This window comes from Mycena indigotica (assembly GCF_014461135.1).
Source record: "Mycena indigotica strain 171206Taipei chromosome Unknown Mind.scaff0003, whole genome shotgun sequence".
In the NCBI taxonomy this organism is placed as follows: Eukaryota; Fungi; Basidiomycota; class Agaricomycetes; order Agaricales; family Mycenaceae; genus Mycena; species Mycena indigotica.
In genome coordinates, this window is record NW_023503002.1 from 1,085,457 (window position 1) to 1,098,188 (window position 12,732).

Sequence of the window (12,732 nt, forward strand, 5' to 3'; positions counted from 1 at the left end):
ATGCATTCGCAGGAAAATCGAAAAACATCGGAACTCTGGCCACTTGGTCTATGCAAGTTGCAATTCCAAGCAAACCGGATATCTCTTCACGCTTTCGAATTTTATCCGTAGCTCGTTTTTGGAGTGCGATCGAAGCAGCAGCTGCGTCAGCTGAGCTCACGGTTTCTCTGCTTAAATGGGGTTTTCTAGTGGAACTCGTGAACGCGCTGCGGAATGTTTCCCGATTACCCTCGGCAAAGTCAACCCATCTCGTGGGAGAAGAATTGGTTGCGCTGATGACGCGAATTGTTTTGAAGAGCGGGCAATTGACTTGGACTGCAACCGTGCAACAAGGGGTAATGGAGCAAGCGACGTATTGGCTTTATCACGCGGGGCGTAACCGCCAGAACTTGTACGAGGTGATAGAAATATTGCTCAACGGACACATAGATCGCTGGCTTTGGGAACCTAAACGGGTGGAGCACATTTCACGCCAGTTGTGCTCTATTCGTGAGGCCTCCGGATTAGAGGCTTTCAAACAGAAGCCGTTGGGTCTGGGATGCTGGAATTACTTGTGGGAAGTTATGGAAGGAAGATGTTCGAGCCTGTCGGGAGCGGAGCCCAGAGATGTGAAGCGGATGTGCAACTGGGTAAGATAACAATGCTCTGTATAACCCACTGACGTATTCGAAAAGTGTGGTCGCTCAGGTTTTGGAAAACAGTTGAAAAGATGCGGAATGTGCAAATCGACATACTTCTGCAACAAAGCCTGTCAAAAGCTTTCATGGCCGTGGCATAAACTAGAGTGCGTGGCGAGGTATGAAAATCGAAAAAGTTGGTTAAACCTTTCATTTTGGCGTCGCTCTATTTTAAACCTGTTCAGGAGCAACGAATTGCGGTTTACATGCACGGGCTCGTGCATTTATGCGCCGGGTACTGGACAACCATGTAGCCGCATCCATTGCCGAAGTTCGAGAAGAAGCCGCAGTTGCTTTACAGCAACAACCAGTTGGCGACGTTGTGCTATTATTCGACTACCGCACTGTGGTACCTCGACTCAAGATCATCGTCGCAGCAGCAGAAGAAACACTCTTAGGTTTTACTTCTCCGTTGATTAACAATCCCACAGACCATGATTCCAAGGCCAACTTGGGCGTCGATGTTGTGATTGTTCCTACAAAATATGGAGCCTTTTCTTGGGTGGTTTTCCGGCACTGCGCAACAAAAATGGATCATTCATGGTGGATGGACTTGAATCAGGCCAAATGGGCGGAGGTATTCCATTGAATAGACCGGAGTAAAACCTTTCCGCTGCGTAAGCCTAGTATAGCTTTTCGAATGAGACGTGCCACAATGAGTCATAAATATGACGATTTACCCGGAAGACTCCGGTTATGACACGTGATCCAAACTAGAACTTTCCCTCATCACCGTATATGAATGGAGTCCACCAAACCAACTATCGTTTTTGGCCCGGCAGCTCTCGCGGACTCCGATGGATTTGAATACCACAGGTTTTTTCTCCGCCTTTCTACAAGTATGGTCGTTAACCCAACTTTCAGAAACCATGTTACGGTCTTTCACTGTACCCCAAATCGTCCAACTGCTCGAAGACATCCAACCAGCCCCAAGAAACATTCGACTGAAGCGTCCTGCCCTTTTTAAACTACGCTTCCCAACTCCCAGCAGACAAAGCCATTCAGCTGCGAAATATCTGCAACTCAACCAGAGGGACTAAGCGCTTTCGTAAAGACGAGCCTCCCCAACCCGGCTTAATCAAACGCAGAAAAGTTACTACAGTGAATTCTGGGGAGTTTTCCAACGCCGTTCATCAAGGAACGATGCAAGAACTCATCGAAGGACCTTTCTTGCGAAAAGTTGATGACAAGATCATCCAAGACTGCATTTCACGGTCAGCCCAGTCCACCAATTGACAAAAGAAGCTCATACCAGGGAAAGAGCGATAGACCGGACTAACAACCTCGCGCTCAAGAAAGGTGTATGTCTAGTTTGTGCCCGGACATTGTTTTTGAAAGAACTTGTCATTTGCGAGCCCGACGCTATCCCCAACCCTCGTTGTTTAGCGCCAACCCATCCTCATCCAAGGCACCAGCTGTATAAGGGTATGCTGTTGCACAACGTCGCCCTTCACTCTCCTTCACCTCATTATCTGTGCCTCCAATGTCGTGCAAAATTGACCATCTGCATCCGACCACCTCTCTCGCTAGCGAACAATATGTGGGTCGGCGATGTCCCCTTCGATCTAGCGGTGTTGACGCTGCCCGAGCGGCTACTCATCGGCATCTACTTCCCGGCAGCCTACGTCGTCAAGCTCTTTCCTAAGAAGCACGGTGGTGACTCTTGGGATCAGGACGGTATGAACAAGGGGATGAGAGGAAACGTCTCAACATATCGGCTTCCTCCTGATGCCGTTGCCGACATGGTTGAAGGCAATCTTATGCCACGACCTGTTGCACTCCTGCCTTCTGTTCTCTCGGTCACCTTCGTTGGTGCTCGGAACGTCCCTTTATTCATTCTCCCCGATATTTTCGAGGTCAATCGCGTACGAGTACATCGCGCTCTACTATGGCTCAAGCACAACAACAAGCTGTACTTTGACATCGAAATTTCTCAAGAACGCCTGGAACAACTCCCGCAGCATGGCATACCTGACGAGCTGACCACTACTGCGCGATATTCAGAAGACGAATTGCTTCCTTTCCGTGAACACGCGGGCTACGTCCCTTCCGACGATACTGAAGACACTGAAATAAACGAAGCAGAAGAACGAGACTTCGAACGGCATAAGGGCAAGTGTGTAACAATACATCACTCTTTCTCCTGATGTTTTTTGTTTAGATTTATTGCCCACAAACCCCTTAACTAACGAAGAGAACGACGATGCAGAACATTATGGTCAGCACGTCACGTGAAAGTTACGTCATCTAACTCGGGTCATAGGTCCAGCGGTTATTCCTCTTCAACCGCATGGAGCTGTGGATGTAGCTGGGGATTCATTGGATGACCAGCGGTTGTTTGAAGCCGCTGCGCGAAACCTCGTACCCGAACCTCAGCGGAAATATGCCGTCAAGCATGGGAGTGAGTTTGTCAACGAATACCCTAGAAAAGAGAAAGGCAAGAGAACGGATGGTGGTGCATCGAATCCCAATCATCTGTTGGGAGCCTTTCCGTGCTTGTTCCCTTATGGTTTCGGCGGCCTAGAGGTCGATCGGGAACAAGCAGTGTCGTACGAAAGTCATATTCGTTGGGCGCTTCAATACGAGGACGGCCGCTTTCGCAAAGACTTCTACTTCATGTTCCAAGCAATGGGAGTTTTAGTCAAACGACAAATGTGTCGTTCCGCTTGCTTGCAGCTCGACTTCAACACATACGCCCAAAATCAAGCTGCATTCCAAAGATTGACCGCCAAGGATTTCCTCAAGGCTAGTGAAGAGGAGAAACGAAAACAGCCTATCAGCAACGTCACGATTAAGGCCTTTCGCAAACAGATAACTGCTGTACGGGCGCGTGTTATGGGAACAGACGAAAACCGCATAGCCATACGCGCTCAAGTGTGGGGCATGACCTTACGATTCAACCCTCCTACTATTTGGATAACAATTAATCCATCCGATACCGGTGACCCGATTGCACAAGTTCTTGCGGGTGTTGAGATCGACTTGGACAACTTCATTTCCACTGCTGGGCCGATGAGCGAGCAACGCGCCCAACATATAGCGGCAGATCCCTTTGCTTCCGCTGAGTACTTTCATCTGCTGATACGCGTGATACTGGAAGAACTTTTTGGAATTACAGTTAACGCTAGAGGTTCCGTCTCCCGACGTTGCGGAATCTTGGGGGTTGTAAATGGCTACATTGGGACAGTGGAAGCTCAAGCACGTGGAGCATTGCATCTTCATCTGCTACTGTGGCTTCGTGGAGCACCTGATGCGGGCACCATGAAAGTAGCCTTGCTGTCGAAAGAATTCAGGCAAAAGATGCGCGAGTTTATCGATAGAAATATTCGTGCGCATATAGAGGGTACAACGGCCGAATCGTTGATGAAGCTGCGAAAAGCCCAAAACATCGCTTACTGTCGACCAGAGGATCCACGAAAACCAGATTACGAGTCCCGAGCTGCCCAAGCAGAAAGTCGAATCGCGCGAGCAACTCAAACACACAAGTGTGAGACGTATACTTGTCTGAAAGTTAAACAAGGGCGACTAGTCTGTAAACGACGAGCTCCTTGGCGGCTGTCTTACGAAAGCTGGACCACAGAGACAGGAGACTGGGGACCAAAAAGGCTTTACCCATACATCAATGCGTGGAATCCTCCCTTATTACAATTCCTTCGAGCTAACCATGATATCAAACTCGTCACCAACGGCGCCGAAACGAAAGACATTACATTTTATATCACCCTCTACATCGCAAAACGCCAAATCCAGACAGCGAATTTCTCCGCCTTGTTAGCGTCAGCTATCAAATTTCAACAGAAAATCACCGATAAGCAACAACGAGATCTTGACAAGAACAAGCGACTTCTCCAAGGATGTGCTAACGTACTTAGTCGACAACACGAATTCAGTGGGCCCGAAGTAATCAGCTATCTAATGGGATGGGGCGACAGATACATTTCACACAACTTTGTCCGAATATACTGGGATCGCATCACAACCCAATTGCGTCGGGCTTTTCCATTTATCACGGCTGCTTCGTGAGTCGTAACGCCTGAGACTAACCCAAGGTTAACACTCAATAGCTCGTCAACGGGACTCCTCTCCACAATGATGGAGGATTTCGGAGAAAGTTTCACGGTATTTCGTTTGCTCACTTCCCAATCATGGACAAACCTCCCGCAGGAAACTCCCTTCTCTGTGACTCGTGATTCAGAAGGAAAGCTCAAACTCCGCGACCAACTCAAAGAGTATCAAGACCGCGGCATCGAACTGGAATCCATGAATTTTTACGACTACTTTGCAAAGACCTACGACGGTAAAGTAATAAAGGGTCAGACGGCAACAAACAAGAGCTTGGAGAACGAAGAGGGGTCAGATGATGAGCAAGGAACAACCAGGAGGAACGATGGTATGGATATTGATTACCAGCTGGACGAGCACGAACGCACCCTGTCTGCTACCAGTGGAAATTTAATGGTTACAGACATAGCAAAAACGACTGCAAAACGACCCAAAAAATCAGTAGGAAGACCGAGCAGCACTCGCATTGCATACCAAACGGCTTCTCGCGGAACTAATCGATGCAGAGTAATTCGTGCAGCAGGACAGGAAATGAACTTGCATTTCATTGGAAGATGGTTCCCTCGCGCTGACGAAAACGGCGAAGGGGAATATTATAGCGCGCAGATGCTACTACTGCTGAAACCCTGGCGACTTCTTCAAGATCTACCATCGAATTTTCCCACATTTTCGGAAGCCTTTCGAAATTTCAAAGAAACTATGTCGGACAACCAATCCCGAATTGTTGAAAATGTGCAATACTTCTACGAATGTTCAGACAAAGCTTCTCAACGTCGTGATGAAGAAACCATGGAAAGACCCCAGGATGTTGCCCACCATGTGCAATTGAGTGACGATCCTTTGTCGTCTTCCGAAAGAATCGACAACCCGAAAACCACTGAAATGGCTCATGAACCCACAGAAGCTGAAATACAAGAGGCCCAACGGAACCGCGGGGCAATGCGGGAACAAATATACGGCCAGCAAGCTGTAAACATCGCTCTACAAAGCGGCATTTTCTCTTCAGATTACCCTAACCCAGACTTTTGACCGCCGATAAAACAAGCGACATTGGAAGATATGGTCACCTACCGCGACTGGGGCGAGAGGATATCGGTTTATACGCGCAATCCTGACTTTGTGGACACCGCACCCATAAATGTTGGACAGCAAATGTCGGGGAGCATCGATTTGTTCAGCGAAAATGTGGGAAGCGCAGGACAAAGCCGCTGGCTTGAACACCACGAGGAACCAACTATAATAGATATCACTCCCAACCAACGCACAAGATCTGAAGTTACTTTAAACACCGAACAAACCCGTGCTCACCACATAATTATCGACCACCTCAATCAAACGCTGACAGGGAACAATCCTGCACAACTTCTGATGATAATTCGAGGCGAAGGGGGCACTGGCAAGACCGTGGTCCTCAAAGCGATTGCACAATCTTTCGAGGACGCGGGACAGCGCCACCTTTTAGCGCTAACTTGCACGACTGGCGTCGGTGCTTCGCTTTTTGGTGGACAAACTCTACACAACTGGGCTGGAATATCAATCAAGGGCACAAAAGTTCGATCTACTGGAGCAACTCAATTGAAACGGCAACGAAACATCGGGCCCGTTAGGTATCTGATAATAGACGAGTTTTCCATGCTGACGAAACGGACTTTGTTACTGCTCTCGCAAGTCATGGGTGTTGTGAAACAAGACTTGCACGAGGCCCAGGAGACAGATGCCTTCGGGCTAGTGAATATCATACTTGTAGGCGATTTACATCAGTTTCCACCAGTGGGCTCCCTCCAACAAGCTTTGTTTTGGCACACTGGCGACGTCTGCCTCGATGGGCTCATGCTCTATCATCAGTTCAATACGGTGGTAACTCTGACGGAGCAGCGTCGAGTTACCGACCCAACATGGGTTGCATTGTTGAAGAGGTTACGAGTTGGTGAATGTACCGAGGAAGATATTGCTCTACTAAAAGGCTTAATCGTCGACGACGCCTTATGTGAGCCAGTCGACTGGGACGCCCCGCCGTGGGATAAAGCTTTCCTTGTGACACCGCGACACAGCGTTCGAGAACTCTGGAACAACGAATCCCTCAAAAAGCACACTTCCAGCACAGGCCAGCGCATATACTGTTGCGAAAGCGAAGATCGCGTCAGTAAAACCGGTACAACGCTGGACCAATGGCAAAGATACGTTTTGGCTGGAACAACGAGTAAAAACGCAAGTCGTTTGGTCCACCAAGTGAAACTCTCAATCGGAATGGAAGCGATGGTGTTGTGGAACATCTCGACGGAGGCAGAGCTAGCAAATGGTACACGGGGCATCGTTGTTGACATCATAATGGACACGCGAGAAACGCTACCGCTCCAAGAGCACCAGATCACTGGCGAGACAATTCTTCACTATCCACCCGCAGTCGTCCTCTTCAAACCTTTCCACAGTAACTTTCCATCGTTCGAAGGATTAGAAAAGGGAGTTATACCCATCGTTCCCTCGATCGCAAGATTCGAAATAAAAACCCCAAAGGGAACCACTACAATAGCTAGAAGGCAATACGCTATAACGCCTGGCTACGCTTTCACGGACTACAAATCTCAAGGACAAACAATCGACTATGTGATTGTGGATCTGGGACCACCTCCTTCGGGGAGATTAACTGCGTTCAATGCATACGTCGCTCTATCGAGAAGCCATGGACGGGACAACATTCGGATCTTGCGAGGCTTCGACGCCAAACTGTTTACTGTACATCCATCTCCTCAGTTGCGGGTAGAAGACGAGAGGTTAGAGGGATTGACCACAGAAACCCAATGATTACATCATTACATCGTAGACTGTAGTCCTGTAAGGGTATCACATGATCACTGCTATAAAAAGGATCGCCTCTTGCTATAAACCACCACCACTGCTTTCTTGCTGGCGAAAGCATCTATGTTGCAAACACCCAACTCTCCACATATGACATTTTATGTCTCAGCTCTGCGTTTGGAAAACAACGACACAGATTTGGCGTCGTTGCGCTTTTCGGGACAAGCCTATTTGAACACCTCCCAAAATAAGCGCAGAAGACTGCATCCGTAAGTAATCTACTCAGAAAAGAGTGCACTGAAGAAATGGACTACTCAGAGCAGCGAGCACCTCACGCTCAGATGCAATAACCAGAGTACACCCTAAAGAGTGCGGAATCCCAACGCCCACAAGCTGCACTTGGCGTAAACTGCTGTATAATGTAGGAGAACTGCGCGCGGGTCAATGGATCTTGACCTATAACGAGCTGTATTTAATAGCGAAGACTAGCCGGGGTTTCTTATGTCCATTCAAGTGCTCTGCATGGACAGACATCAAGGACTGGTCTTCACACAGCGAAGAAGGACCTCCGCCAGACGAACTAGAGGACTGGGAAACCTGCGACAACCACCTTCTCCTCCTCAATATGTTTATTGCACCATCTGTCGCACCGTTATGGCCCGGGGACCGAGTAGCCTATCACATACCCGCAACTGGAGAATTCAAGACCGGATACCTTTGCGACAAGCCAGATAAAAACACCTGTCGTGTGCGAATAGCTATAAACGGGCTACCAATTCCCCAAGATGCTGGCAACCTCGTCCAAACAATAATCGAACCTCCAGAAGCAAGAGACACCGCTCTGGTGTCTTTGAATTTACTTCATCGTCACATTTTTGCGAGCGAACGGAACTTACGAGGGGAGAAATTGTGGAATTCGAAGAACGAAAGAGAGGTACCGTCCTGAATATTATCAAGACGCAAGAAACTTCCTCTGTTGAAGTACAAGCAGCTGAAAATTTGGAAGTGCATACGACGAGTTATCCAGCAATCAGACGATATTTCACAAATGGAGACTGCGTGCGTGTAACTCGCGGACGACATACAGGAAGTGTAGGAGAAGTAAAGCGGCGATTGTTTTTTGCGAACGACCTGAAGAATGTAGCGGCGTTGTTAGTCCAAGTGGTAAGAATACAAGGAAAACAAGTCTGCGTTTGCTTAACTGCAAGACAGCGTAAAAAGATTATAGAACCAGACGCTCAAGTTCCCCGTCTTACTGTGGTATAAAGAGTTGATCAAAAGTGAATTATTGCGCTGACAATAACACAGGTTTGCGTTTGGGCCGCAAATGCTAAGGTTGTTGACTCCGAAGAGTCAGAAGAAAGAAGGGCAAACCATTCCATAAGCAACGGAGTTGATACCCAATGGTTGTGCCAAGAAGGACTTGCTCTCCGCCGACTGGACGTCAAAATCCAATGGACTCGAAACACCAGGATTACGAGCATCGAAGCAGTGAAGCGGGGGCTAACGGGCTACGTAGAACTCGAAAAAACGCTGCAACCCCAAGACTTAGGAAAGGAAGTGGTTGTTCACCTGGATTCAGGGAAAGAAAAGCTAATACAAGCCAACCGACTACACCTATGGACGTGTATCTAGATCACACGACGCAGAAAAGTTGGGAAACTGGTCAAACGAACGTACGGGTTGTGGTGATTGGCCCGGACTTGAATGGGAAGAAAGAAGACATTGGAAGTTATGGAATGGTCACGCTCAACAAGACGCGGAGCGCAGCTGTGAAAGTGAAGATGGAGCAGGGAGATAGAACTTCGCGAAACGCCATAAAACACTTTCCTACAGCCAGCTTGTGTAGGTCGGTGAACTTTGGACGGGCACGCGACGCAGGCCACGCAATTCTATTAGTCCTTCTGGTAGCGTAGAAGCGATTGCATAAATTCATTGGCATCATCAGGACGATTGCGTATCCCAGGAGAAAGTTTTGCACGTGCTTCTTGATTAGACAGCACAAATACGCTTGGCACCCGAAAGATGACAGGTCCGGGTGGAAAAAACCGGGTAATAGAATTACTTAAAAGAGCTCAATTAAGACGTCGCCCTGGCCAAAAACCTCCATGAACGCATTCACCCAAACAGTTCCAGTTTTCACCCCTGAAATACAGCGCAAAGTGGCAGCAAGCATCGCACAACACCAACCAGTTAAAATCCCAAGCAATTTGAGAACGCTAGCTCACAAATCAAACAGGAATTCAAAAGGACCTACACTTGTTTGCTATACCCAACGGGTGGTACCAGGCCTGTACTAGTACAAGTACCCGGTCGCTTGGGTATCGACGAACCACTCAGTCCTTACGATCTTGATATCGCTCGATGGAAAGGTATAGGTCGAGGAGAGGCTGCCTATAGCATCGACCAAGACGAAGAAGCTATTACTGTCCATCATTGGCCATTCGACGATCCACAACCTCTTAAAAGATCATACACGATATTCGCAACACCTCAATCGAGAAAAGACTTACGGAGAATTGATATCAGTCACCCGATGAACGAGGTAGTTGACTCCATGATGTCACCAGGTTCAGAGGTATTCTGGCATGGGAATATTGTGGTCAGTCGGAGCGAAGCGCATCACGGAACAAAATCTAAGTATGAAATGGGAGTTTCCGACATGACTCAAAGGGACTTTTACGTTGCTAACTCAATTGTTCGGAGGTACCTCGTCAGCCATAATATGACCCTGCCGAAGCTGACGCGTCTCACAGTCTCGTGGAGGAAGATCTTCTCGGGAGGAAGTACACCGACTATATTTAGAATAAACCGCTATATAATCTGAGTCGGTAGTTTGTAAAGCAAGCGAGCTATGGAATCCAGCCTCTCCTCTCCTCTGTCACGCGAGACTTATAGCCTCATCTTGCAATATTGCTTCTGGCCAGAAGTAGTGCGCTTGTCGCATACAAATACTGCGTTGCGAAGTATAGCCCAACAAACGACTTTCAGAAGACTTTCTCGGCGAGTTGGACAGGTGTTACTTGGCGTAGAAGCACCTTCCAAGCAACGTGAAACAGCAACCAGGATATTTTTGGATATTTTGGAAAGCACCAACGGCATTATTGTCGGCTCTATACCGCTGGCAATAATGACCTTGTCAGCGGAAACAGACCACGAAGTCGACATCACTAACCTGAACATCGTTGTTGTCACTCAACACACCCAAAGGTGGTACAAAATACTTCTTGAAACCATGGGTTTTCGATGGTGATTGATGTCTTCTTGATCCTCGACGTAGACTAAAAGAACGTCATAATAGGTCTAACGCAGATCGACTTCCAAGTCGAATCCGACACCATGTGCGCACTTTTGCCGCTTTCAAGAGAGAAGTAAGTAAATCGAAATCAACTCCAGCGAAAACTCACCATAATTCATAGGGCATGCTGATTACAGTGACAGGAACGACGACGCAGTGCTTGCCCCAACCACTGTTTGGCAGCCAAGTCACAGCTCAAATGAACTTTATGACGCGGCGAGTCATATACGCCGCGTATCCCCAATTGACCGGTGAAAGAGCGGCGCTGCCAGGATGGGCTAGTGGTCCTATCATGACTGAATTCATGGCATGGGATATGATGAATGCGATGAGCGTAGGAAGGCAAATTCGACTAATGACTGACTCTAGCAAGTTAACCCGATCTTGCGGAGGAGAATGCCCCAGAGTATGGCGCTTGATGGCTGGATTAAAGGGATTTGGTCAGTTTCACTATCAAGCGGGGGAGGAAACCTGTGATTTTGGCCAATCATCACGGGTCTTGTGGCGGCTGTACGGGTCATGTGAGAACAAACACTGCCCATGGAAGGGTGACGCGGCCTGCGTCCTGTAGCGCAGTATTTAAAGACAACGCTTGAATGAAAAAAGTCCCCACTCACTCGCATTTGCTCTCCGTTGAACACACTAGCGCAAGCAAGCATCGAAGAATGGAAAGACTGGATTATGACTGCCAGTTCACGATTATCAACCTGCTATCGTTCGCATCGCTGTTAGCAATCCGTGGGGTTGCAAAAGGGATGAGATTGGTAGCACAGGACGTCTTCACACACAGAGTTCAAGTGCTGTTGGCGAGATTTGCGATAGAACCCAGTGCAAGAGAGTTACTCTGGCGCATATTACGCGCATCTAATGGTGGTATCAGCGGATCGTCCTTATTCTGGATAACACAGAGCAACCCAAACTGGTGGCCCAACGATCTTAACATACTAGTTGGATTAGGCGGGACAGACCTTCTCTGCGGTTTCTTCCGCAAACTGGGTTATTCTTCAAAGAGCGGCAATCCAAGAATACCGAGGGCCATACCTTACGCACGCATCCCACCTATGTCAGTGTACAGCTACTGCTCACCCTGGAGAGTTCGTCAAACCTATCTGATCTCCAACGACGGTCGCATAATCACCATATCGGAGTCAAAAGAGACCATACCTATTCGCCTGCTCTTCGAGGTTGAACACACATTACAAGCGGGGATGTTGACACCTTCTGCTCTCATCTTGATCTATCCTCGCCATTTCATGGATAACCTAACGTTCAAGAGACATGGCGGAGTTATTCGAACTGGAGGAGGCGAATCAGAAACAGCTACTCTGGATCGGATGCTAAATCTTACCACACTGACTGGTCGAAAAGTGGCGGTGAGAAACATCACATCTCGAGGATGGACGGGCGCGTGTCGACCACAAGAATGTGTTGGAGTGGTGAGGCGTCTGAGGGGGGGAAGAGGCATCTTGACTCTGACCTGGTCAACTCGCTCAGATCCCATAGGGCAACACGCAAAAGAAAGATTCTTACTAGGCTATTACGCGTTATCCTGGTCCTGGGGAGTTTGTGTCAATTATCTGTGTCCGTTTTACAGACAACCGACACAAGATTTTTATGCACCACATGCTATAACGCCAAGGGAAACGGGAAACCCAAAACTAGACAGGATCTTGCGGAAGAAAGAAACGATCTTGTATAATGAACCGGTAGGTGAACCGTAGTATTGGGAAAGAGCGCTGAAGTGACGTGAAACAGGCATTCCCAGCGTGTTTCCCAGGCCTATTGTTTGCGACCAGTTGTCGCTCAGCAATTGCAGTACCTGTACCGCTCGATTTTCATACTCAGGTATATGAGACCTTGGATGACTTACGCACCTACACCTGGATAAACCCACAATAC

General features: G+C 48.2%; 1 protein-coding gene across 1 annotated transcript; it reads left to right on the top strand.

Annotated features, from left to right (window-relative positions):
- Positions 1–2,215: 2,215 nt before the first annotated feature.
- Positions 2,216–3,564, top strand: MIND_00305000 (ATP-dependent DNA helicase; the record flags this gene model as incomplete). Its single annotated transcript, XM_037359909.1, has 4 exons — positions 2,216–2,795; positions 2,839–2,895; positions 2,941–3,497; positions 3,538–3,564. 4 exons carry the CDS (start codon positions 2,216–2,218, stop codon positions 3,562–3,564), a joined length of 1,221 nt encoding a protein of 406 aa, XP_037222794.1.
- Positions 3,565–12,732: the final 9,168 nt, after the last annotated feature.